General features: G+C 39.7%; 2 protein-coding genes and 1 long non-coding RNA gene across 3 annotated transcripts; all 3 read left to right on the top strand.

The window, feature by feature from the left end:
* Positions 1–217: 217 nt before the first annotated feature.
* Positions 218–15,079, top strand: LOC139962784 (malonyl-CoA decarboxylase, mitochondrial-like). Its single transcript, XM_071963105.1, has 11 exons — positions 218–235; positions 3,396–3,663; positions 4,209–4,349; positions 4,763–4,903; positions 5,236–5,385; positions 8,223–8,387; positions 9,945–10,062; positions 10,846–10,998; positions 11,469–11,643; positions 11,978–12,024; positions 12,464–15,079. The coding sequence occupies exons 2-11, from the start codon at positions 3,451–3,453 to the stop codon at positions 12,697–12,699; spliced, it is 1,539 nt and encodes a 512-aa protein (XP_071819206.1). The 5' UTR covers positions 218–235; positions 3,396–3,450; the 3' UTR covers positions 12,700–15,079.
* Positions 15,080–16,441: 1,362 nt separating this feature from the next.
* Positions 16,442–27,820, top strand: LOC139962622 (cysteine and histidine-rich domain-containing protein 1-like). Its single transcript, XM_071962770.1, has 10 exons — positions 16,442–16,698; positions 18,013–18,119; positions 18,715–18,798; positions 19,941–20,002; positions 21,671–21,768; positions 22,151–22,212; positions 23,157–23,227; positions 23,722–23,853; positions 25,812–25,974; positions 26,737–27,820. Exons 1-10 carry the CDS (start codon positions 16,641–16,643, stop codon positions 26,836–26,838), a joined length of 939 nt encoding a protein of 312 aa, XP_071818871.1. The 5' UTR covers positions 16,442–16,640; the 3' UTR covers positions 26,839–27,820.
* On the top strand, positions 23,861–25,066 carry LOC139962623 (uncharacterized). Its single transcript, XR_011791281.1, has 2 exons — positions 23,861–24,661; positions 24,878–25,066. It is a non-coding gene; the product is annotated as an uncharacterized lncRNA (long non-coding RNA).
* Positions 27,821–27,931: the final 111 nt, after the last annotated feature.

Here is a 27,931-nt window from a genome sequence, read left to right as displayed (position 1 = left end):
TAAGCTAACCTGTATTGATAAACCCAGATTATAACGAAAGCGAGCACAGAACTTCATCAAGCAAAGAATTAAGACTCCTCTCATTGTAAGTTAAGTGTAAGTAAACTATGAAGCAATCGGGAACGTTTTTTCAATTTTGCTGTTATCTTCTTCTTTCATGCCAATGAATTTGTCGAATGCTACGATAGGCCAGTCCTAATTTAGGGCTAGGCTACAAAATACAATACAGGCTAAAGTAAGTTGCCCAGCCTAGGCCTGTGTTATATGATGTTGTTGACATTTATGCCTAAAGGACAATTGTTAACAACTTACTCATATTTAAAGGCTGGACTAGGGTACCTTAGGCTAGAACACACTAAACTAAGTCTTACAGTAAGCTATTCACAGACCAATTGTGTGGCCAGGTCGATAACGATGAAACGCAGAAACCGCGGAAATCGATAAACCGGGAAATGAGAGGAATTTGTCGAGGGAGGGTGACCATGTATTTTGGGCGCATTTCAGCCTATATTTGCCAGGAATGGGTGAGGGTTTAAAGCTTTTTCACTAAATGTAGGTCAAAACAAGGAAATCGTAGTTTACAATGGATGAGTTATTTTTTTTTTACACTGGCGAAACTAGATGATTTTGTCAAGAGAAGGTGAAAAAGTGTTTTGAGTGCATTTCAGCCAATATGCGCCAGGAGGGACTGTGGGGAAGGGCTTAGGTTTTTTTTACTAAATCATGCAGGATGAAAATGCGGAAATGTTTTTTCACACAATGAATGGCAAAACTAGAGGATTTTGTCAAGAGAGGGTGAAGTGTTTTTGGCGCATTTCAGTCAATATGCGCCAGGAAGGTGATGGGGTTGTAGACTTTTTCCCTAAATGCAGGTCGAAACTGCGGAAATGTTTTATTACTATGGCGAAACTAGATGATTGTCAAGGGAGGGTGGAAAAGTGTTGAGGCAGATTTCAGCTGTAATGCGCCAAGAAGATGTGGGGATAGAAGATTTCATTTCACTAAATCCCGGTCGAAAACAAGGAAATGTTTTTTACAATTGCGAAACTAGAGGAGTTTGTGCAAGGTGGATAACGCCAAAACCGCGGAAACCGTTGATAACGAACCCAGTATCTCTATTACTGAACCCGGTTTATCGACTTCCGCGGTTTACGCCCTTCCGCATTATCGACCTGGCCCCAATTGTGTGCCTTCTTCTGCATTGGGTATTCAGGCTACTACCATGCCCAGTACTAGTAGTTTCTAATAAATTCTAAGAAATGTTGCTGTTAGTGTTTCTTAAGATAGTCTTAACTTAAGAACATGTAATGGAAGGTCCATTTATGAAATATAGTGCATAGTTCCTAACATGTTACTTGTTGGTAGCACAATGTAGCAATTACAAATATTTTGGCATAATGCAGGGGCGTATCCAGGATTTTCCAATAGGGGGACGCCAGGCATGAATGATCGCCGTCCTGGGGGATGGGTCTAAGGGGAGGGGTGTACAATTTTTGCTTTCAAAGTAGGGCTGAAATGCAAAATGGTGTCATATGCATGGGCGGCGATCCGTACTTCCGAGTGGGGGGGGATATGACCTTGTTGACTATCTAAGCGTAGCACCACCATGGGTTGGCGCGAAGCGTACAAGAAAATTTTGGGATTAACAAACCCTCTAGATGGCCAGAAACGGCACTTCCCGAGGTTTCCAAGCGGCATATACCCAACTTTAAAATAGGGATGTCATGTCAGAAATATCTCATAATCAGGATCCAAAATACTTTTTTTTTAAATTTAGGGTGTTATTTTGGGAAAATTGCCACTGTCAATCTTGTTTCAGGCGCAACGTTAGAATGTTCGAGAGCTCTGTTATATTATTCGATGAAGAAAATGGCCTCATGCAGGCTATTATAGGCCTATACACATGCAATACACAATTACACATAGTTACATTCCTAGGTACCGATTGCTAGGGCATCCAGGTGAAACGTGTATTAAGCATTACCCTGGTTACATGAGATTCTCAGCTGTTGGAGGGAACATGTACGTGTGTAGGCCTACTATAGGGCCTACAGTATATGAATACTATGAGGGTGCATATATGTACTATATCAATACCGTGGGTGCAATAATACATTTTGTTGTTATAGGGCCAATGAAGCCTACAGTCAACTATTTTTGCTTTATAAAGACGCTTTATTTGAAAAGATCGCACTGCGTTTATGGTAGGCGAGAAATGAAGCTAAAAAAGAGCCGTACATTAACGAAGATGCATAAATGTAGGCATGAAAATATTCTTATCCCTGGCATTTGGTGGGGGGGGGGGGATATGGTGCATTACAACCCCTCAACCCATTTCCATCCCAGGATCGCCGCCCATGGCCATATGTCATCCATTTTTCGACCTTGATAATAAGCAACATTTCCAGTAAATATGGACACAAAATGCACAATTTAGTATGGCTGGCATGTCATTTAGTGTTTATAGTGATAATACAAACACAATTACCATCTATGTTTCTAAAACTATTATGCCGCCGAACTTCGCCAGAACCTTTTTTTGGCAAACAAAAAATAAAGCATACGGGAGGGGGGGGGGGGGTTGAGCGATCACCGACATCTCACATAAAGGTCGTCATCAATTTTTTTTTTTTTTTTTTGCTAAACTTTTTTTTTTTTTGGTGACGGCCAATAGGGGGGGCGCGCGTCTGTTGCGCCCCCCCCTGAATACGCCCCTGTAATGTAACAGATCTGTGATAAGGTATACAGTTTACTGCCAAACACTACCATGGTACTTAACCTTTTCAATATAAATAGACCTACTGTATCTGCTACTGTATCTGCTTCAACTACAACATTAAACAATGAATGAGTACCATTATAAGAATTGAAAAGTTTATAAAAAAAACTGGCAAAATTGGTCTAAATTACTGAAGTTGTAGCTGAATTTAGAGGCACTTTCACCACTGTCGCTTTTTAACTTGTTCGTAAATTTTGCAACCTTCAGCATAAAGTTCAAGGGTTCAGTAACAATTAACCTAGGCAGGCAATTGATACACGCACGCACAGTATCACTACAACTTTACATGATGCACACTACATAACAATACACTGAAACAACACATCATGTGATCGCATTTGCAGTAAGATTTTTCATTTGTCTGTTCTCATTTTACATATTTCTTGTTTGCTTAGAAGTGCAAAATAGCCTATAGCTTTACTGCATTCCTGATGGTGTCATCATACGTAAACAGCTTAAGGTTTATTAACAACCAGCCTCGAACATGGAGGTTATGTTTGGGGAGCATACATGTAATTAATTCTTATTCTGTTGATATGAAAAGTTCTGAGTCATCCCTCATTGATATCAGATAGTTCAGCACCTCAGTTCTCAAATTTGGATTTTGGATTTACAGAGTAGCATTTGTTTGCGACTTCAGGGGCCCCGGTGTTGCTCCATCTCTGAAGGCGATGTTGCCCAGGTTTATCTATAGAACATGGTCAGTCTCACAGAGGAACGTTTCTGGACTATACAAGACAAGACAGATGTCACCCTTTAAGGTCGGCCTAGCTCGTGGTCTCTGCTCGTCAGAATCTGGTGAAGAGAGTCTTGATCCCACACAGAGACTTCTGAAAGCAATGCTTTCCCCGACACCAAAGACTGGAAGAAAATGGATTTCTGAGGTAAGTGAGAAAGGGTTTGAGCTACAAAGTGCATTTAGCAAGTTTAAGGTTGGAACAAATCAAATATGTAATTACAAGTACCTCTCTCTCCCTAGGTCTGAAATTATGTAGAAAATTCATGGGTTTAATTCTTGGACAGTAGATCTGTTACTTTTCAACAATGTCAACACATATGTCCTTGGCCTGTTTCATTTTCAGAGAATTTTCATTTAAAACTTTGGACTGAACTTGTTACTTGATGGTGAAAAGAAATATTGTCTAGTTTTGGTACTGAACAATGCGTCAGTCCATTGCATGGAGATCCTGTTTAGACTAAAGTTTTATCATTATGCTAAGCACAGCAGCCTTAGTCTATGTAATTCAGTGGGACACCAATGGTGTAAGTATTTTTGTATGTATCAAGTTTGGAAAACTCTTGTGTTGTACAAATACCCATAATTGCCTATAGTATATTTAAATTCAAGATAGCAACCGTCCACTGTACAATCCTCTCCAAAATCTTTGGTGTTTTTTGGTTTGTTTTCCGTTTTTTTTCCTACTCCCAGGCAGAAGTTCAATCACTGTGTAATTATTATCGAGGGTCATCGTCCGAGCAACAGTTGAGATTTCTGAAGGATCTGGCTAAAGAAGGGTCATTGGATCATGAAAGTGTAATTGATGCCGCCAAAAATCTATTGACTGCTCAGGTATGAGGAGAAGAGATCTTACGTTAAGCCTCTATTCCATTCATCTAGATCTAAACTTATAGATCTATTCTTTAACTAGATTTCCTTGGAGCATTTAATTGCAGTATCTGAAAATACATCTACTGAACATTCTGAACTTTCCAAAATTTTGTCTAGAACCATTTCTGGTGTTTCTGTAACATTGTTAATTCTGAAGTGACCTCTTATATTTAGTTTGAAGTATACTCCAAGATATACCTCTGGAACCCTTTTGTGTTTCCAAAGTTTTTTTTGTAAATGGAGAGTTTCTTCTACAAGGCTTACTTCACCTGTAAAGTCGACCGTCAATTTATGCAAAATGTAAAGTCATCTCAGGTAGACCGTCAAGCAAGAATCACTTTAACAAAAAAGAAGATGATTATTTTGATCTTCAGGAGAAGGGAGAGGCAGCTGTGAGTCAAGCAGAGAATCGTCTCAGTCAACGTCTAACCCCAAACTACCAGGACCTGTTTACATTTATCAGTAAACTGAATGGAGGAGTCAAATTTCTTGTTGACTTAAGAGCAGATTTATTGGTAAGCACTGAATCAATCACTCACCTCTTAACTCTAGTTTACTCAATGGATAGGTCCATCCAAATCTGACCATGAATGTGAAATTGTTGGATCAGTTTACATGCAAATTTAATAAAGGGTAACATCATTTCCTCTCATATGTTTTATGCCGATGGATTGAATCGTAGTAATCCGTTTAACTTCAACAACTGTTTACAAAATTAGAAAAGATCAACAAATTTAAAGTGTTTGTCCCATGTTCAACCTCAGTGGGTAGTTTGGGAGGGATCACACAACAACTTAAAATACATCTTTTAATTGAGCAATTAAATCGATTCTTTCCGTTAATCCAGGATCATTTGTCTAATGCTCACGGGTCAGCAGATCACAACTTGAAGGCATTGAATGTGACCTTGAAGGAGATGCTCTCTCATTGGTTCTCTGCTGGCTTTCTAAATCTGGAGAGAGTCACCTGGCAGTCATCTTGTGAAATGTTAGAAAAGGTAGGCCCTCAGGAATGATTTGAAATTTGTTTCTGTCTTGAGTAACATCGATGGTATGGTGGTAATCTGCCAAATGTTTTTTTCATGATAAGCTTTTCCACAAGCAAACTTTTGAGTTCCATCAAATTTTATATATAGTCGTGAATAAGAATGAGATTTCCATTAACATAGCTGCTTGGTAACATTTCTTTTCTAAACTAAACTAGAATACAGGACTTTATTCCACTAACAATCACATTTTGTAGTAGAAGAATTAGTTGCTATGTTGCAAACTGATGCTAAGAAGAGTTTGCTTTTTGCTTCAAATGGTCAAGTTATACTGTTAGTTAAGGCCTATTTGCTTTAATATAACACATGTTGTGCTAAATGAAGACAGATATTCCTCAAGTGCATGTTGGGGTTATGCTGCAAAAGAAAAAAATGGGTGGGGGGAGAACTCAGTTATTCCAAAACTTACTGGTTTGGATGTTTACGAGTGACAAGCTTACCTGTCTCCCCATAACCTTTTAACCCTCTATGACCCTCGACAACATCCTCACCTTGGCTTCCAACAATGGCCAGTGGATGGAGGATATGACATTATCCCTCCTGACCTTCACTGATCGTGTGGCGACTCGGGCAATGTGATCGAAAGCCAGCCTCACGAGCGGACCCAGGAGTACTAATAGTTGTCCAGCTTTATTTCTGGAGACATGGTTGACGTCTTGAGGGAGCTGTTGGTGGTTCCTCATAAGTACCTCCGTGGCAATCATGAGGACGGAGGTAAACTTCATACCTGAACGTGCTGCTACGTCCACGTCGACCAGTAGCTCTAGTTTTCTCTGATTAGGGTTTCTGAAAATTTGTGACGATGAGGAACCCTGTTCTGATATCAGTTTTTCTTTAGCCTCCTGCGGGATGGATGGGCACTTGAACCAAGCTTTCCAAGCGTCGTCTGGTACTCTGATGGATCGTTCTGCTTTTGCTGGGAATGCAGTCCATCTCTTTTTGTCTGCGATCGCCTCGAACCTGTCGTAGCAAGAGGCGGGGTCGACTGGCATGGCGGTTCTTGGTCGGCTCGCAACCTCCCCTGTCGCCTTCAGTTTGGAGACCCGAAATGGTTCATGTGGTATGCCTGGCGACTCTTCAAAGCCCAAGTGTTTTCGGAAGATGTCCGCCACCCGCATTGTCAGTTCTGGAGGCAATGTTCCTCCTGCCATAGGGATGTCCTCCTCCTCGAGGCTACATACAAATTCGTCCTCTAGGGGCTCGAACCTCGGGGGTTCGTCAGTTTCCTCTTCCAATCCTGAGAGGTCAATCTAGGGTGTCCTCTCCGGCGACGACTTTCTCCGGTTCCGGGGACAGTGGCAGAACCGGGACCACACTGGTCGTGGCCGCTACCCTCCGGCTCCCAATTTCTGCCTCCACTCAGGCTCTCTGTTGTTCTCTTTCCAAGAGCGGTTTCAGGAGGCCTGTTAATTGGGCCAGCCACGCTGGTTCTTCCTCATGGGTTGTTTCTGGGGCCGGTACCTCCTGTAACCGTCGAAGGAGGAGTCAGATGATTGGTCTGAGGCTGGTGACCATCTCCTCCTAGTGCCTCGCCTGGGAGATCGGGACCGTGATTTACTGCGTTCCTGTCTGGCTGGTCTGAGGGCTGTCTCTCTTCCTCTGCTGTTCTGGTGTGGGATCCCAGCAGGGGGTCGTAGGTTCTCACTCTCGGTCCCCACTCCGAGACTGGCTCTGATGTGCCAGCGACCCTCCGGCCGCAGGTTCCCTGTTGTGCTGGGCTTTCCGGTGCCCGCGGCACCTGCCTCTCCGTAGGAGTGCTCCTTTGGGACCCGGCTTGGGATGCTCTCTCCAGGCCAGCCGTGCCAAACTTTTTCATGGGCAATTTTTTCTTGGCCGAAGCCTTGCCATTTTCCTTGAAAATCAGACCAGACGTCGCCGGGACCGTGGGAGGCACTTTTTCTCTTTCTCTTTCTCTTTCTCTCTCCTCAATCTCTTCCTCGGCCCTCTCTGGGTCCCTCTCCTCCACCTCTCCTTCCTCTTCCTCTCCCATCTCTTCTAATTCTCCCTCTACTAGGGAGCAGCTGGGGTTGGGGAGCAAGTCTAACTTGTCCTGAAGTTTCATCCTTTGTCCTGCTAGCCAGGCATCGATCTCTCGCCATTGACTGGGGCTGAACTGGATACACACCAGACACAGGTCCCTTCTGGTGCATGTGCGGCACTTAGGAGTTAGGACAAAGGTCATGCTCGTCCCAAGCCCTCCCTGGACGGAACATGGAGCAATTGACGCACTTCAGTTTCCTCCTAGACATGACTGATAAACCCCAAGTTAAGGAAACAACTTCTTAACTAAAATATGACAGGAGATGGGAGAGCAGGGGAGGGGAAATAAGCTAACAAGGAAGAGATAAATATAATATATATAATATTACCTTAACAACGTGCCTCGGCTAGAGGCCCGCGGCTGCAAACTACTTCAAACCTTACCAAACACAGTGGATGGGAAAACCTGATCCTAGGAAACCAAAAGTGGACGAAATCCGATGGAAAAAATCTGCTCGAAAATAACGATCTAGACACTTTGGATGGTAGAATGAGAAGGAAGGGCGGTGACCGGAGGAGCCGGTCGTAGAGGGTGCACAGTGTTAAAAGGTTGTGGGGAGACAGGTAATCGTGGAACAAAGTAAATATATAGCTTTCTTTAAAGGAGCTCTTAAATCTTTAAACACATTTAGTTTAATGACTAATACTATGTTCTGTACAAACTGAAGTACATAACTAACAGAAAAATCATGATGTTTGTCCAAACAATATGATTTTTGCTAACCTTGGACAATTTTCTTTTCTGACAGGTCAGTGCAATTGAGGCTGTCCACCCTATCAGAGGCTGGACTGACATCAAACACAGAGTAGGCCCATATAGAAGATGTTTTGTATTTACCCACAACAGCATGCCCAAAGAACCTGTTATGGTACTGCACTGTGCCCTTATGATGGATATACCAGAGTCAATACAGGTAAGTGTAAACATTTGATCTTTTTAACACCATTGTTCTTGAATCCCTGGCTGCAATATTAGTTCCTTGTTTTTTATTCCTTTCCATAAGCAAAAGAAATGTTTGTTTGTTTGGATGTACAATTCAGCTAATATACACTTGATAACCATACCAGTGCTGTGGCGGTCGAGTGGATAAAGGCAGTGGCGTTTGAAGCAATGAGGCTTAGCAATCGGGAGGTTTGGGGTTCGATTCCCGGCCAGGTCCTGGTAAGGTGGCTTTTTCATCCAAGAGCAATCTATGGTTTTCCCATCTGAAATGACTTTCTAAATTGAAAAGATTCCAAATTTGAGTTAAAATGTTGAATTGGAAACCACAGGACGTGTAAGTTGTTATCCATAAGCACTTGCTTGTTTCTCCCACATTTGTGGTTGCTTAAGCGTCATAAAAATAACTGCTAGTTATTATTATTATTACTATAACCCACCATCTATAGCTTGTATGAACTTAGTGCATAGTGCATCTTATTGAATTCACAGCTGGTCTGTTATTGGGTACAATGCCAATACCGTTTATCTTTCTGATCATTACAGATTCAAAAGTTGTACTTTAGTTTTCAGCTGTTGGAAGTTCTAAAAATGTAGATTTCAAACTTCCATGCATGTAAGGTTTTAGGATTTCAGCCATTTGTTATTGTAATTGCTCAAGAGTTAATCCTCAGCTTGTTTTGCTTAAAAATCAGGTGATATCAAAAGTCAACATTGCTTTGCTGCCCGGCAAATTACCACAGTACACCCCACAAATCAACAGAAAGATAAATATAACAGATCTTTGAATGGACAAGAGAAAAAAAATTCCTAAGAAAGTGACATAATGTGTTAATTGTCTGTGATGCCAAAAATCACTACAACTTTTTTTTTCATCCAAATTAAGTGAATACAATTAAAAGTTCATTTTCTTGGCATATGAGCAAGCTATAAAATTTTCAACTTTATCTATGAATTCCTGATACTTTTCCTTCTTATGTAATATGTAGTTTGTTTTTCTTCAAGCTTCTTAGTTTTCTTCCCCTGTATCTGATCAGAAATGTTAAATCACCATTTACGATAAGATTCTTAAATGATTAAATAAACCATTTTATAAAAAGTTGCTAAAAAGCTAGAATGATGTTTTGGTGTTTTTGCTCAAAATGCATGTCATTTTAGTGCATATTTTCTTACTTTGATATCTACTCCAAGTATTTTGTAGCTTTCATTTCTATAGTACTTCATTTATGATATATTTCTTTATGAGTTAGGTATTATACCTCTTATGGGTTTGAAGCAAGTATTGTAGGTATCTCTGTTCAACTTTTAATACAACTAGTAATGCTAATACATAAAGCAAGTCAGACTTTACAACAAAACTGTCAAGTTATAGCATCTTTCCTAGCATGTAAGAGTTGGATTGTGTTGCCTGTCATAAGCCGGCCGAGTCGAGTAAGGACCATTTTGGGCCAGAAGAAATACTTCAGCATTTTCTTCAAAAAATGGTGTCTCCAAATTCACTTGGGAAATTAACATTTCTTTCCCACAACAGACGATCGTCCAGTTCCAGGGTCGTCGTCTCTTAAATTTGTCGGAAACTTGGTTGGATGGTGAAGACCATTCACAGGCTAATGCAGGAATATTCTACTCAATATCTTCTGCTCAGAAAGGTAACAGAGTATTAAATTTTTTAGAAATATTTCCCTTTTTGGTTTTGATGATAATCATAACCTTTGTAGTCATACAGGCGGATGAGTGCGTGTATGTTTGATGTGTGTGCGTGTGTCTGTGATGTCTTGCTTGTAAACAGGATATCTCAAGAAAGGAAGCTTGGACCAATGTCATTCTCATATTTAGTACGTAGTTATGACACATTGAGTTCAAGATCCCTATTGTTTTTGGTGGAGGTCAAAGCCCAAATGTCATTTGGGGTCACCAGGGACAAATTGTGAAAACCTTGTAAACATGATATCTCAAGAAGGGTAGCTTGGAACAATCTCATATTTAGTATGTAATTGTTACACGTTAAGTACAAGAAGCTTATTGTTTTTTTGTAGAGGTCAAAGGTCATTTGGAGTCACCTGGGATCAAATTGTGGAAACCTTGTTTCATAATGTACCGTATCTCCCACCGAAACGCCTAGTAAATAACAAGCAGCGTAGTGTGTCACATTCATATAAGATTATTCATGTAGCATCATGGAAACCGCACTGCAGTTTGGCTGTCTGGTTTTACTTACGATCAATAATCAGTCTAGAATGTATCCAATTGATAATGACCAGCATCACGACTATTTCCCCCTTTCCTAAATGTATATCGCATATCCTTTACATTTCAGTGCAAAAATGTTATCCATATTGGTTGTTGGTTATTGTGGTATGTTAAAGTGTTTACAGCCAACATGCTATAATTAACCTCTTTATGTCTCCCCCCCCCCCCCTGTGGTCATTAAGGTTTGCAGGGAATAGAACTTGGAAACTTCCTCATCAAGAGCGTCGTTAAAGAATTGAGGAAAGAATTTCGAAAGATGGAGGTGTTTTCCAGCTTATCGCCAATCCCTGGGTTCAGAGATTGGTTGATGTCAAGTATAAATCAAGAAATGAGAGGTGAGTTGCTGTAAAGTTTTTTTTTTTTTTTATCAATTGGGATATGCTCTTCCTTCTTATAAGAATACAGAAAACCATTGTTATGTTGAGCTTGTTTGCTTTATTACTACTTAACAGGTGTACAATGAGAATTTACAGTTCAAACAAGTTAAACGAGTGAAAAGAAAGAATTGCTTTTGAAAATCCATGTAGACTTTTGGTGAAGAAGAGTATGACTTAATTAATTACACAAAAACAAAGGAGGAAAGCAAGTCAAGTTCATTTATTGGTTTAGCTGTATAAACCCTTGATACTTTTATGAAGCAGAGATGGGAGGCACAGGGGACTGGCAAAGGTGACCTTAGAGTTTTACGTCAATAATTACTCAGTGTTGTAACAAGTTATAATTTTCACAAAAGCTCAAGTTTCGATCACATGATTGACTTATTACCTAATCCTTCAAAAAATGTTTTGGGAATTTTTTTTTTCAGATCCAAGCAATAAGGAATTGTTTTCGAAAGAAGAATTGCAGAGGATAAAGAAGGCCACAGATGAAGATTTGGAGGGCCTGCCTCTCATTAAGGAGATTCTCACAACCAATAGTTGGTCTCTCTCTGAAGACCTCAAAACTATACTTAAACAGCCACTTATGAGGCTATGTGCTAGGTAAGCTAAATGTCTCATTGTGTTCATTGTGACCAATAGCTGGTACCTCTCTAGAAACTTTTAAGGTGCTAGTTTAGACTTTACTGCAAACTAAATTGAGCTACACAGATTATTTTCCTCTGTTGGTTGGTGATTCTCTTGACCTGTAGCTGATCCCTTAACCTCTCTCTGACAGAGAGTTTGATACAGGATATCAAATAACTTGATCGCAAGAGTTCAGCAGGAAGTAGAGCATGTTTGTTACCGCTAAGTCACAAGATGCTACCAAGCTGTTATGAAGTGGAATGCAAGACTGAATGACGTTACCCTTGAATGGTCCTCTTCTATTTCACAGATATTTACTGACAGAAAAGAGGAGAGGCTATGCTCTCAATCCTGTTGGTGAGTTATCAAATAGAATGAAACATAAATGCCTTGTTTCTGATGTCATAAAAACCAAAGTTTCAAAGGAATAAAAGTAAATATCACAGAAGCGTTCAGTCACTGTCCTCTAACAACCATACTTCTGAAGGTAGTATAGTACGCAATCCTCACCATTGTCACCAATTCATGTTAGGGAACTCTTGGATGTCATACTCAACATTTCTCATCGGTACTCAAAAAGAATAATTAGTAAGACAATTCACTCCTTATTTTCCCCTCTTTATTTCAAATGGTTTTTTCTTCATCTTTAAGTTCTATATTGAGTATTTTTACAATTTTTTCCAGTCACTTTTATATTTTATTTTTTTTTTCTTTCATTTGTAATGTCTCTCCCTGCTGCATTTTGGATTTCATAGATATCAAGGTTTTTGATGATCCGTTTGTTCTTCTTCTTCAGCCAATTTCCATCTGAGGAACGGTGCCGTCTTATGGCGTCTGAACTGGATGGGCGATTCGTCTCAAAGAGGGCTGACTGCTTCCTGTGGGATGATGGTGAACTATAAATATAACCTTGACCAAACATCAGCTAACAGTAAGACTTACATCGAGACCAAGAAGGTCATAGCTTCCTCCCAAGTCATGCTGTTAACAAAGACACAAGTCGGTGGTATGAAGTTTAGTAGCAAATTGTGACAATCTTGAATGTACTAAAAAAACAGTTTTTTTTTTTTTTTTAATTAAGTGTGGTGCTAATTGTTTGCCAAGTTTTTAATAGAAAAATTCATGCTATGAATGAGAACATTACCATATGAAAGAGAATTATTCTGCTTCTAATGTGGTGTACCCACCTGTTATCTTTCCCTGGTATTTTTTTTATTTTACTCTTTTCTTTTGACAGGTCACATAAATTATACTTCCTGATTGTCCAAAGGATTGCCCAGATGTTGAAAAGTGTTCAATATCACAGGTATATAATATCTCAGTGCCACAAAAAAGAACTTTTAAATGTGTCATATGATGTAACGATCACCAGTATTGCCCTCCCCCCCACCCCATCTTTATATATGCTAGACGGTGAAAATAATGGTAACTCTTGTTCAAACTTCAACAAGCATTGAAAGGAAGCCGAATTAAAGCATTTTGTTTGGCCCTGAGATATTTAATACTGTACCTGTGTGTTTAGACAATCAGAACCTCTTAACAAATCTTTGGAAACTCAGGCTAAATATGTGGGTTCAGCTCCAAGCTGTCTAAAATCAGGCCAAATTTTGTACTCTGGCAGGTATTTGGAATCTGTCATCTCTTGCAGGCTAGAAGGTGTCTCTGCCGTATATTCATAATCCATTTCACGGTTATTCAGTTAAAGAGTTGCAGTAGCTCCTCGGTCACTGCTGACTCTGATAACTACTTGAGATGATTCGCACCCTTTGTCAACCTCCTCCACTAGCTATATAGCAATATATTGTGGAGTGTTAGCTCAGTGGTTAACGCCGGTGCCTTTCAATCATAAGGTCCCTGGTTCGAGTCACTCCCAGATTAATGTATGTTGTCCAGTTACAGAGTTGTTGACAATTAACAATTCATAATCATGGACATTAAATATGAATGTAAGAGACTGACTTTGGTCAGCTTGCGGCTTTGATAAACCAATGAGGCTTCTTCGCAAGTTCCTGCTTGCAGGAGGATCTAATATACATACATATACTTGGGGCCACTTTGGAAGATCTGCACCCAAATAAAAGGGAGTTACCGCAAAACTTTCAAGGTCATAAAAGCTGTATGATTGTCATCTACACACAGCTCTAGATGCTCTGTTGGAGATGGTTGCCATGTGTAAAAGTTTGGAGACAAATTGATGACTTTTATATGGATATTGTCATGCAAATAACATAAAAATAAATCTCACTCATGGATGATGTGCATATCTGAAAGTATTATCCTATTTTTGCCAAATAAATCATCGATTTTCCAGGAAGTCCAACAGCAGTATTCTATATTATAAATCTTTTTCTGTCCTTAAAGAGTAGGGATTGATATTGTAGGAAGTGCAAAGATCTTTAGCAGGGAACCAAAGTATTTCAAGTGTGACCAAACTTGGTAACCTTTGAAACTGCTACACAAAATCTGAGCAATAAAATCAGTCCATGCCAGGCCCATTTGAAATCATTGCAATAGATAGTGTTGGACTTGACCCATTAATGCCCCCCCCCCACCCCACCTGGGTTTCCTAGGCCCAGTTGAACATTATTGCCCATTTTGCACAGAAATTCCCTCCACAATACATCTGACTGAGTCCTGCTGCATTCGTTTTTGCCAATTTTTTTATATGTGATCTTCTTCGTTAAATTGGTTGTACATAATCAATCTGAAAAGAGTGCTTGCAGTGTCTGGTTACCTTTGTTTGTCCATTAAGACAGCTCTACTAGGAGATTAATATTATAATGGTCCTTGTTATCCCTTTCCTCACAAGCAGAGGTGTTTCGTCTGTTTTTTATTTTTTTAATTTTGATTAGAAATGGTCAGGTGTGTTACTACTGATACTTCTTTGATATGACAAACAATAGATGATTCATTTTCAGATTATATTTTACTTTTTTATCTTGTGGAAAAGCATTATTTAAACATTCAAGAATTGGTTTACACCTTTAATAGAACGAATAATGAGCTGGCAGTTGTTTTTCAAGTACAAACTGCAAAAATTCATATTCATTGCTAAATATTTGAATTTTGGTAAAGATTCTCTGGATTTAGAAATAATATTTCACTTATTCGGTTTCCATTCGTCAGAGGTATAGGACAAGATGACCAAAAAGGGGATGAGAGTAAACGACCAGCAAAGTGCATCATGGGATTTTTCCTGGTGTTCTGTCAAATGATACCTCAAAAAAATGTTCTTCAAGTGACATAAGAATGATTTGAATTTAATACCAAAAATTTTTCTCTGTAAATTATTTTAGTTATTGAAAGGTGGTATTTTAGTAGTACATGCTTTTCATCTTCTTCTCAATTCATCAGGACAGTTGTAAATGTGCAATTACGCAAATGGAGAATATATTTATGCAGCTTCAGTGTATTCCAGTGTATTCATGTGTCTTTTATGCAAGAGCGTGGTTTGCTGTAAAGATAAGCATTATAGGGGAATTAGGACTCCCCTCGATCAGCCCAACCCTTCCTCCTCCCAAGAAAACATGCCTCCCCATCATGGACGAAACACATTTACACCTGAATGAATTCCATGTGACCCATACGTCCTACCACTTTCAAGTATTTCTATTATGACACAAGCACCTACAATTTCTTTTTTGTCACATCGATAGAATGTTGGATTCTACAGATATGTTATAAGGAAACCAGTGTGAGAATGGAATGCATTCATACTAGTAATTTGAGCCTAGCTGAATATGAAGACCTTTAGATGTTCATCACTTCAGCGTGGCTGATGACATAGGTCTTTACCAGCGAAATAACATAATTAATTGTGTGTATGTTTCAAATGATTCTCCTTCTCCTTATGAGTGGACAGAGAAGCACGACCGCTACGCCAGTGGTCTGAATATACAGTAACACTCCCTTTGCAACCTGTGCGAATGCGTAATATCGGAATAAAAGAATATTTTAAGAAAGTGGTATAAATAATCGACGCTGTACTTGTCGCTTGGTTTCATCTTTATTCCAGTTTCAATGTTGTTGATACTGAACACCGGTGACTAGTTTTCTCCCCCCCCCCTCCCCAACCCCGCTGCCCTCGTTAGTGTAACAAATTCGCAATTTCCAAAAGAAAGGGTCTCGCGAGTGTTGAATCACCAAACTGTACTTCTTGGCTTCCTCTCTAAGGCCGGATGTTAAGTAGGCATGAGTGGAGATTGCTGGGATGGGAGGAAAGGGGCACGGATTGGAGGGGTGATATTATCCTATCAGTTCATGCTTTGGCAACTATTCTCCACTCAATTTCCACCCCGGTGGCATTCAACCAATGTATTGGCCTCCCGGGTTCCATAGTGACAAATTAACAACTCCTGCTTCGTCATTGGACTTTTCGTAATTTGTATTTGGTTCACAAGGGTTGCAAGTTTCAAAGGGCTTTCAATGGTTCATTTCTAGCTATGTAAATTTCCCTACCATGAACTAGCCCACCCTGATCTCATCTTCTCGACAACAAAACACGTTCGTGAGGAACTCTTGTAATAAGAACTTCGTGGTTCAATGTTCTCGAACGGTGTACATTCTGAAGGGAAATTCCCTTGGGTGGACGCATTGCTTTTCCAGAACGTTCGTTATTTAAAAAGCTGCTTCTACATCATATTACAAATAATGAATAAATATCTCAATGGATATCTTAATTAAGTGACAATTTTTTAATCTTTACGAATGGAACCCAATTTAAATTAATGAACACATTGTGGGTTGTGAACTAAAAGGTTGGTTGTGTTATAACATTATCCAGATTATGCTTTCTTAACGCCTGAATTCTTTTCATTTCTGCACCGAAGTGGAAAGATGTTGACTGACTCTCTCCATACAGTACCGCGGTACATGTGATTGATACAATGATGACACACATATAGTACTTCTAGTATTTTCCGTAGTAGTAGTCCTTCTGATAGAAAAACACTCTGATCCCGAACCGAACGAAAATGAGGTGTTACAACAAAGGATGCGCCGTTGAATATTCGGAGGACAGTAATGGACCAGGTAATATGTTAAAACGAACATATTAATATAATTTAAAATTTCTTCAAATCAGTAACTGGAATTTGAAGCAGATATGTGAAAAACACTGTTTCGCTAGCCTATTGAATCGTAATGACTTATAAGTTATAGTGTAAGGCCCAAATTAATACACTAGGCTTACTAATCTGTGCTGCGAACAAATCAAACGGTAAGTTATTGCTAGGCAGATACGGTGGCCAAGGCTTAGGCTACTGTAGTTAAGTTGCAGTAATTTAAGAGAAAAGGCTACCGCAAACGTAATAACCTACTCATGATATGCACATGATTTATTGTACATAGCGATTGTGTTTCCCAAATATTGTCAGTGTTGCAAATTTTGCTTAATAAATATAGTCATTGTTGCGAAGTTCGGAACACAGCGAAGTTCGGACACCCTATGAAATACATGATTTCACCATGACAAATTACAGGAAGAGCCAAATTTCACCAAAAATTACAAAGCTACGGTTATTTTCTCTCCAAAATGACCCATGTGCAAGAAATTACTTACATATTTGTCAATAAAATGACAGAGATCTATGAAGTCTGTTATAATTACTGAAAAAGCAACTTCGCCACCAATTTTATCACCAGCGCCACACTGTGGGTTGCGTGTCCGAACTTCGCAATACTCTAGCAAAGAAATACGAGCTCCACAATCACGAAGAATCTTCTTGGAATACAACGTGTAAACAGTTTGCAGGAAAGAAAGTTTGGCCCTGTATCGTACTATAACACAATTCTCCCACCATATGAAGTATATTTTCCGGTGATTTATACCAGAAGATTTAGTTTTGGGGTGTTTTAAGGCTTAGGTGTCCGAACTTCGAAGTGACCATGCTACTGGTAAAGCACTATGCTAAGTTGGGATGATGGTCAAATTCCAAATTAAAGACTACAGCATCCAGAAACAAGTATTTCGTCCAAAATAAAAATGAAATTGCTAAAATATCTAAACGGTAAACAGACAACTTATTATTTATCACTAATTACGGCATGACTTCTTTCATGTGAATTCCCTGCCCTGATATCATTCCTGGTGATCTGTGTTGCCCTTATCTCTGAGCCATTTGTAGATACAAACAATCACAGCTTAGTTTGTCTCCATGAACCAGTGCAAATAGCCACTATATTTTGTTTTTCTGAATAAGTATTTATAATAAAATTGAGCTACAGTTTGTTTCATGCCAAATTAAGATCAAATTGCACAAGGGGATGCTCCCAAATTTGTGTTGAAGTAAGAATAATTGCCAATTATATATATTTTATCTCTATTATTTTTCATCACCTCCATAGAATCTTGTGTCCATCACCCGGGAGAACCTGTCTTTCATGATGCATACAAGGGTTGGTCATGCTGCAAGAAAAGAACTACTGATTTCACAGAATTCTTAAATATTCCAGTAAGTTTTTTATCATGAAGGCTATGTTGTGAGTTTATATGGAATGATAAAATACCCGAGGAGTTCTGGATTTGTATTGTACAGCTGCATCATGAAATTTTAGCCCTGCCAAGAAAAGGGTGATATTTTCCATCAAGTTTGTTGAGGTCATTATATTGTTGTACATGGATTATCTTGCCTGTGGCAAGGTCTAGTGGACCAACCCCCCCCCCCTCCCCTTCACCTGCAAAGATTACATTGCCCCTATACTGTGGGAATCAAAATTTCAGAACTTACAGGATGCAGCTGTTGTGCCCCTCCAACTCAGAATTTCTGGATACAGGCCTGTCAGTTATAAACTAAGTTGCAGATGACATGGCCAAAAAAAAGGGCATTTTTACAAATAGTGACCCAAATCTAGAGTGTAAACCTATATTGTAGGATCCCAGGCTCCCTATAGGGTTAAGGTAGCCTATAAAGTATTTAGTTAACATAGTATGTATGTTTACAATCTACAATCAAGAATGATGTGTCTTCGGTAGTGTACAGTAGCAGTGGAAGAAAAGTCTAATGTCTGTAAGACGGAACCGTGACACTGTTCCTCTCCTCTCACTAGGGTTGTAAAAAATCACATCATAACCCAGATAAGCCGGCAGAAGTCCCAAAAGAGGAAGTAAATGCTGACAATGACAAAGACCATGTAAGTATTCATTTTACCAAACAGCACCTACTGTAGTATGTAAAGAACTGCCGACTTTCGGTCTTACTGAATGCTTGTAATTGTATTTTGGGAATTTCTGGTGACTGACCTGTAAACCGAAGGTGAACTGCTGTTTATGCTCAAAAGTGGTAGAGCTGGCAAATTGTGGATTGAGAATTTCCAAGTGAATATTAACGCTAAAAGTTCTGGCTGTCTTAGTCCAAACTCAGAAAGACACTGCCATAAACTGTAAGCAATGAAGACTGTCTCACCCCTTACCCCAGATATATATCCTCTCCATACAGTAGATATGATAGTCAGCTCTCTACCCAGTCTGCTGTTGTCGACATCAAACAGGACCGTGTGAATGTGATTTTCTGAATCAAATATCTGCTTTCATTTATAAATGCAGTTCATAGAAATTGTTTCAAATGCATTCACTTGACAACTGTAGAAATTGTTTCTCTTCTTACTGGTAGCAGAATGTAGCCAAATAGCTGTAAGATCATTGTCTTTACTCTTTAGTCCTTTTCTTCTGGAGGTCTTTCTTCAAACTATGATTGGAATTTAGTTCAAAGTGATATGAATTTCATAATTTTTCATCCACTAACTAAATAATTCATCTTTATATAAAACATCCAATTTTGGCTTTTTCTTTCTAACCCATACTTTCATGTCATGCTTCAAAAGTACTGATAGTTAGAAACTGTTCATACTGGAAGTCAGTAGGAGTGCTTTAAAGCATGACATTAGAGGACAGCATAGAGCACTTGGTATTAGCATTGTAATCAGAGATAGGTGCCGAACTGTTCATACTGTCAGTACGAGTGCTCTGAAGCATGATATGAGAGGACAGTATAGAGTGGTATTAGCATTAGGTTCAGATAAAGGTTTCCGAGCTGTTCATACTGTCAGTACGAGTGCTATGAAGCATGATATGTGAGGACAGTATATTGTGGTATTAGCATTGAAAAATAGTCCTGACCGGCTGCTTTTAAGTTGAAAATGATGAAGATTTCAAAGTCTTCATTATTCTTGAATATTAAAGAATAAGAATGTTCATCCACCAATATGGTAACAATTATTTAGTCCGAGTGACTGTTTGAAACGTAATGTTTTGTCATAACCCCATCTGTTTACAGGAGGAAGTCATAGTGGAAGCTCCAAGGCAACCTAATCCCAAGCAAAAGGAAGTGAGACCAAGGTACAGTAGGTGTCCTTCCTCCTTGTTTACCGGGGGAGGGGAGGGGGGAAGAGGGGGAAGGGGCTTGGGGCTGGGTCATCAATTTTGGGAATTTTCATGGGCACAAAATACTGGCTGTCAAAATAATCTGCCCAAAACAAGGTACATTGCAGAAAAATTTACCAAACTTTGATTGCAAGCAGTCCTTAACTTTCACCGATGTTTTCTTATTCGACACTATTTCTATAGTAAGTTTTGGTGTCCACCTGTCAATGTCTTCTTCCCCTGGTATGAAAAATCCTACATCCACCAAGTGCTGAGTTTCACACCGTTTTATACAAGTTGCACTTCGAAACCATTGGTCACAGCTAAATTTATATTTGACCGATGAGAGAAGCATAATTAGTTCTCCTTTCGGAATTACCATTCAATTTCTAATTTTTAGCTCATACCAGCATGCTGGTGTGAGCTATTGTTACAGTGCGGCGTCTATCACTCTATCACTTTATCCGTCAACAATTGGTAAAACCGCTCCCACTCGCACAGTGTTTGATGGAATTTCATGAAACTTGGACACAAGGACCATTGGGTATAGGGCCATCAGAGATGGTCCAAAATTTGGGGTCAAAGGTCACCTGTGGGCCGTAATGGGCCATTTTGTGGAAATACGCAAAATGCTTCTTCTCCTACAGATTCCATGGTACAATGTTGAGGGTTTGTCACAATAGTACTATGGTAGTTCTTCCTTCAGGGTGTTCATGAATTTTAGATCAAAGATCAACTAGGGGTCTTTTGTGGCCCGGGCCGCGGCCCTATATTTTCAAATTGCTCCTGTTCGTACAGTGTATGGCCAATTATAATGAAACATGGTCACAATGTTCCTCGGGATGAGAGTTACGAGGGGTGTTCGGAAAATTGAGGTCAAATGTCATTTAGGGGGTCATCGGGGGTCATTCTTTGTAATATTTTCAAATATCTCAGTCTCCTCAAGATTTTGATGGATCATATTCAAAGTTGAACTGATGATTGTTGGATTGTGTATGAATAAGGTGATGCCTAAAAAATTTTGGTCAAAAGTTAATTAATTACAATTAATCCCCATTGTTTAAAAAAATCTGAGCTTTCACTTTTTGCCAAAGCTCCTTTAATTTGTCTCCCAGTGTCTGCAGTGTTTGTTTACATTTGTGGTTAAGCTCTGCAGAGGCTGTTAGTGGAATTAAAGCAGGACTGGGAGTTGTTATTAACTGTTGAACTGTAAGCATGAGAGCCCTATAGCCAATCAGCACTTGCCGATTCTTAGAAGTCTTTGAGCCTGAGGTATGTAGGCAGCTTGTGAAGTTATGTCTTGTAGGGAGTGCTTGTGAAGTTATGTCTGCTAAGGTAGAGGGGAGAAAGTTTAATAGGGTAGGTCAGTGCATGGTATCGTTTGAGAGAGTGGGGAAAATAGGATTTAAAGGGGGAAAATAGGAATTATAGCCAGTGGTGTGGCCAGGATTCTGCTAACGGAGGGGGGGGGTATCCCTCATGGGCCCAAAATTGGTTTTGTGGGCCCTACATTTTTAAGCTCGAAAAGGTATGAGCTTCTGCACCATTGGTGCTCTAGTTATTAGTTTGATTTCAACATCTTGTAGGGAAATCCTTACGAACGTGTTGTGCTCATCATTTCACATTGTTTTCCTTTTGATACAGTGAAGATGAGGAGATGATTATTTTAAAAACGACTGTCGGACAATCTCTAAAAACCGCTCTTAGTAAACTGGACCTTGGCAAGCCAAGCGATGAAGATGGTAAGTATCAAACCAATAAAATGCAATGTTTAAATTTAGCTATCATTGACAGCAACAGTAGCAAAATTTTACACGAAAACAACAAATTTTCAAGTGGTACAGGATGGCATCGCAGGGAATAACGTATCCGGCTTCTCATAGCGAAATGTTATACAAAGTTGTCCAATTGCTAGATCATGCAAGTGCAAACATGTATAGCAGATTTTCTACACAGCACCATATTTTCTTCAGTGTGTTTTCATGAGAAAAAGAATTTGTTAATATTGAAACTGCCATGCATAGTGTGAAAATATTACTTGCAAAAGAAAAAGTTTGTTTTGTCAAAATGTTGAGTCTTGTATGATTTCTTATTTTCTTATCATTTTCTTCTTTTTCTTTTCAGGACAAACTCAGCAGTCAACAGTAACCATAGGTACCTCTTGTAAAAATACAAGCTGTGGGAAGGTAAGGTCAAAAGATTAGAAGACATAAATAAGTTTACCACACAGACAGACAAATGTTCTAATGCATAAGTTCAAGTCTTATCGATGAAAAGAACATGTTCAAGCAGTCAGTCCTGTTGCAAATACAACGCTACCTGTTAGATCACCAAAGGTAGCGCAAACCGTTTTCAACTTTGGTGTTATGCCTGCTTAAAACACTGGTGTTATGCCTTCTTAAAACACTGATGTTATGCCTGCTTAAAACACTGGTGTTATGCCTGCTTAAAACACTCCATTTTCTCTCTGTTCTGAGGAGCCTATCTGGTACCAGCTCATGATATCATCTACCCAACACACTACGGTCCTAAGAAAGCAATCTCGAAAGTAAAACAAAGGGCAAGGAGTCGCAGAAGCAAAGTACAAGATCCAAACCCACCATGCATCGCCATAAACATCAAGTATATATATTTAAACTATGACTTTACCCACACAGTACTTATTAACATTCACCAGCATAGTCCAGGAAAGTACTTTACCCACACAACACTTATTAACAGTAACCAGCATAGTCCAAGGAAGTACTTTACACACAACACTTAGTAACAGACACCAGCATAGTCCAGGGAAATACTTTACCCACACAACACTTATTAGCAGTAACCAGCATAGTCCAGGGAAGCATAGCATTATATCCTCTATTTCCCTGCCACATCTCATTCTCATACCTTCACTTACAATACCCTCTCTTCCCCCTCCGTTCCCCTTTCTGTCCTTTTTCCTCCCCCGCCCTTTCATCCCTCTGTAGTTTTCTTATGTATTTGATGATCTCTCTTGTCTCCAGAGATATCATGTTGAAAAAGAGCCTGAGTACCTTTCCTTCCCCCCCCACCCTCCCTCTCACTCTTCTCTCCCCTGCTATTTCCATCTTTGTTTATTTATGATGCTCTCTCTCTCTCCCTTCTCCAGACATATCAGGGTGAACAAAGCAATAGAGAGAGGTGCGCTTACCATTCAGGGTCAGCTGTTTTCCACGAAGGGTGAGTATTACTACTACCCCTGACGAACCCCAGCTAAAACATCCTGTCCCTTAATAATAAACAGGATGTGGGCAAGGGAACTAAGTGGGGTGTTATATAATGTCAAAAGGGCAAATGATGCACAGAAGCAATTTTTCCTTTCGTTTATAGTTCATAATCAAGTGAATGCCTAGCAGTCAATGTCATGATAATATATATGTCGAAGAAGTTGCTACAAGCACAACCTGTTGTTCCCAGCATCAGGTTGGGTAGCTCAGTTTTGTTGAAAATAGAGAACCTGTTTTCCTGCTTCAAATTTATTTTCCATCACAAATCCCTTTTTCCCGCATTCCCAAAACGTGACGCTCTGTCGTGGGATGTGTGTGAACCTGCCTTCAGCACTTTAATAGCAGAATTGATTTTATACTATGCAAGTGATATTTCCTTTTACACTTTTTGAAGTGGTGTTTTTTTTAGTATTTTTTTACTGTATTTCATATTTTATTGGTTTTCAGAATGAAGTACTGGTCGTGCTGTAAGATTAAGACCTCTGACTTTGATAATTTTATGGCACAACCAGGATGTGAGACAGGAGATCATAGATGGATTGAAACTGAACAAGAAAAGGCACAGAAGGTGGCCTGCAGGTAAATCTATCAGTGCGTCCTACGTAATCAATCAAATATGTGGTATACTTTAGCATCGGACCTCATTCCTCTCATCCATTAGTGCCACTCTCACAGTCTGGACGTTAAATTTTATTAACTAGAGAGAAAAAAAGGAATTGATATTTGCCAGTCATTTTGCCCAAATATATTTTCTTGCACTGACAGTCCTCCGTTCACCCCTCTGTCATCATATCTTGACCCTACACTATACCCCTGAACCTCTCCATCCCACAACATCCTCTGAACGATCTTCTTCCTGCACCACACTATCAGGTCTATCAGGTTCATCCTACACCACCCACTGCAATCTGGGCCTACACCATCCTCTTAGGTCTGACAATACCACACCACCATCTCAAGACTCTTCATCCCACACCACCCTCTTCATGCTGGCCGGGACTACCAATACCACAACATCCTCTGAAGTATCTTCATACTTCACCATACCATCAGGTATCTTCATCCTTCACCACCCTTTAGATGATGGCTGTGCCTATACCACGCTCCTGAGTTTATTAATCCCATACCATTCTCTGGAGTATCTACATACTTCACCATACCATCAGGTCTCTTTAACCCACACCACCATCTTCATGCTGGCCGGGACTACACCATCGTCTTGAGTTTGTCAATCCCACACTATCCTCTGAAGTATCTTCATACTTTAATACCATCAGGTCTCTTCAACCCACACCATCCTCTTGAGTCTGGGCCTACACCATCCTCTTGAGTTTGTCAATCCCAACAGCATCCTCTGGAGTATCTTCATACTTCACCATACCATCAGGTCTCTTCAACCCACACCATCCTCTTGAGTCTGGGCCTACACCATCTTGAGTTTGTCAATCCCACACCATCCTCTGAAGTATCTTCATACTTCACCATGCCATCAGGTCTATTTATCCCACACCATCTCTAGATGTTGGCTGTGCCTATACCATCCTCTTGAGTTTGTCAATCCCACACTATCCTCTGAAGTATCTTCATACTTAAATACCATCAGGTCTCTTCAACCCACACCATCCTCTTGAGTCTGGGCCTACACCATCCTCTTGAGTTTGTCAATCCCACACCATCCTCTGGAGTATCTTCATACTTCACCATACCATCAGGTCTCTTCAACCCACACCATCCTCTTGAGTCTGGGCCTACACCATCTTGAGTTTGTAAATCCCACACCATCCTCTGGAGACCTGCTTGCTACAACATACCATCAGGTCTCCTTTTCCGACACCATCTGTCAAGGGCATAGGAACCGAGGGGCTGGGGGGAGCCAGCCCCCCGGTGAAAAATACAGGGGGCGGAAGTATCATTCCGCCCCCCGCTTCGCAAGTCAGAAAACCCCTTTTTCATTTCCAAATGAGAAAAAAATCTCATTTGGAGCACCAAATTGCATCTAAGGCCAGGTGAAAATGCAAAATTATTTGCAAAATGGAGTGGGTGTTGAAGTGTGCTATATTGCACCAAATTGCATCTGAGACCACCTGGAAATGCATAAAAATTCCCCTCCCCTAGGCTGGCCATCAGTCTTCAGCCCCCACTCAAAAGTACCTTCCTACGTCACTGCCATCTGTATTATCTCAAACCCACACTATCCTTCTAATACTCCTGTTTTTTCTCTTTGGCTATTGAAGTAATATGTCTGCTTCCTACAGATACTGTAGGTGCTGCATAATGAGTACTCTTTGCAAGAAATCATATTGTTTGTTTTTACACATCCAGATTTAAAGAGGGCACAGGGTTCTGTGGTCACGTAAAGATAACAATGTGATGCCTTATATTGCCACTATTTATTTTGGACTGAATAAGTCTTATAAATGGTAGCTCTATATCCAAATTTCACCTCTATGCACTATTTTGGAACATCTTGCCAGTTTTTGAAAGTGGAGTCATTTTCTCCACCAACATTTAAAGATTTTCTTTTTGTCCATGCCCAGGTACGACTGGCACCAAACTAGCGGCTTTGCTGTGCTATCCATCTACTGCAAGAACACCCGACCAGAAAACACTGTCGTCAGAGCTAACCCCGTCCGACTCTCTGTCGATATATGTTTCGATAACGGGAAGAATCGATTCCAGAAAAGTTTCACTTTAGAAGGGGTGAGTGCCACATGGTGTTTTGCTTGCAAGTAGTCTTTGCAAACTGAGCTTTCCAGCGCATATAGTTCGAGACTGAAGGTGCCAGTCAGAAGCCCGACTTACACCCTCTTCCCCCCCCCCCCCCCTCCATCCCTTTCCACAAAGAAAGTTGGTGGAGTTGCAGTTGGTGGAGCATATAACTTCAGTAATCCCGAAATCATTGGTTTGAACCCTCTTCAAGCCAATTGTTTCTTTGCTCTCTCAGATATGTATAGAATTTTATAATTCTGTTTTTTTATTTAATTTTTATTTATTTATTATTTACAAAGTTCAGCAGACCGATTTAGACTTTAGTGTGAGAGAAAGAGAAGAGGGATGAAACCATTTTCTTATTGAAATTCACAAACTTTGCACCAAGAATTAATGAAAATCTGGCACGAAACATCAGATATTTCGTGAACAAAACAAATATTTGTTACAGAATTAGGAGTCTGCGATTGATGTTACCACAAACAAATTCCCCCCGGGTATCCAGGTGTGTTTGGATCTTGCATGGCTCGGTCATAATGGTGTAGAGATCGTAGCCAGTGCAACGCAGAGCTTTAGGTGTAAAGTTAAACAAAAGCTTCTTTGTCTTAGGGCTAGAATAATGGATAATATTGTATTGCCATTTAAACTTGAGCCATAAATATGTCATTTTGCTTTAATTTCTATCATTTGCATCACAAACTACCTCTGATTCTAACATAATTTCTTTTCTTTTTTATTTTGTCTTCCTCTTAGGTCGTTCATCCAGAGAAATCCTCAGTCCAGCTACTTGGAACCAAAACTGAAATCAAGCTGAAGAAGGCCGAACCTCTGTCGTGGAAATGCTACGAGGTTTGATGTCAGCTATCATAGGGTTTAAACGATCAGGACATATTTTTAAGGTCGGCGTTTGGAAGGCACCTGTACTATAAACGTTATACTGTGACACCTACAGAACACATACAGGTCAGGGGATGAAGTGTTCGGTCAGTATTTGAATAGACAAAGGGCTTTGGTGGAGTTAACGGTCATCCACAGTATGGCGACATATGAAGTCCTCATAATATGCATTGTGCTCTCACAATTCATAGTTTACATATGAGGCTAAGAACTACGGAGTCTTTGAGGAGAACACGCTGCTTCCTAAGATAAAGCACTTCTAGAAAAAGTTTGGATGTACTAGATTTATAAGGACATACCGGGTAGCACACCTACTCCCATCTGGAATTAACATCACAGCATGGCCTATTGTCTATATTTCAGTATGCATTGTGTTTACCATTAATGTTAATATGTCAGGCTAAAGCTAACTTTTCATAAAAAAGGCACTTCTATAGAAAGGGTTTTATGGACATACTAGATAGCAAACAGACTCCATTGGGATATCAAAGTCACAAAATGGACTAATGTGTAGATTTGCAATATGTGATGAGTTCACCATTAATTTTAATATGTGAGGCTAGAGCATTAAATTTTTGAGCAAAATAATTTCTCTTTCTCATTTCTTTGAAACCAGATATTAGTTTTACAAACGTTTTTTTCAAACGATAAGTCACAATTTTGATCATATTGGACAGAATGGTTCGTGCCTGGTATCATGACCTTTACCGCCAACTATTTTGGGTCCTTGTTTTTCTTACCAGCCTTTAGTCTTGTGCTCGAAATCGGTATTCAGGGGCTGTATTCTAGATATACTAGCTTTCTTTACGTTCCGGCCAGAAAAATCTGTAAATTTGTTACCCATCCTTCATAGTTTCGTCGGCTTATCGCAAGGTGAATCCTTTTCAGCTTGTTTTTTTCAGTGAGACTATGATTGCGTCACAGAGACACAAAAATACTCTTAAGAAAAAGTCTCTCAGAAAATTGGTTTTGAATAGAAAATCTGCAACGAAATTCAGGATCTGATTCACATATTTTTTACCAAAGTCACATGATAGAAACTGATTTAATC

The sequence above is a fragment of the Apostichopus japonicus genome, chromosome 21 (assembly GCF_037975245.1).
Source record: "Apostichopus japonicus isolate 1M-3 chromosome 21, ASM3797524v1, whole genome shotgun sequence".
Classification (NCBI taxonomy): domain Eukaryota; kingdom Metazoa; phylum Echinodermata; class Holothuroidea; order Aspidochirotida; family Stichopodidae; genus Apostichopus; species Apostichopus japonicus.
This window is presented reverse-complemented; position numbering and strand designations above follow the sequence as displayed.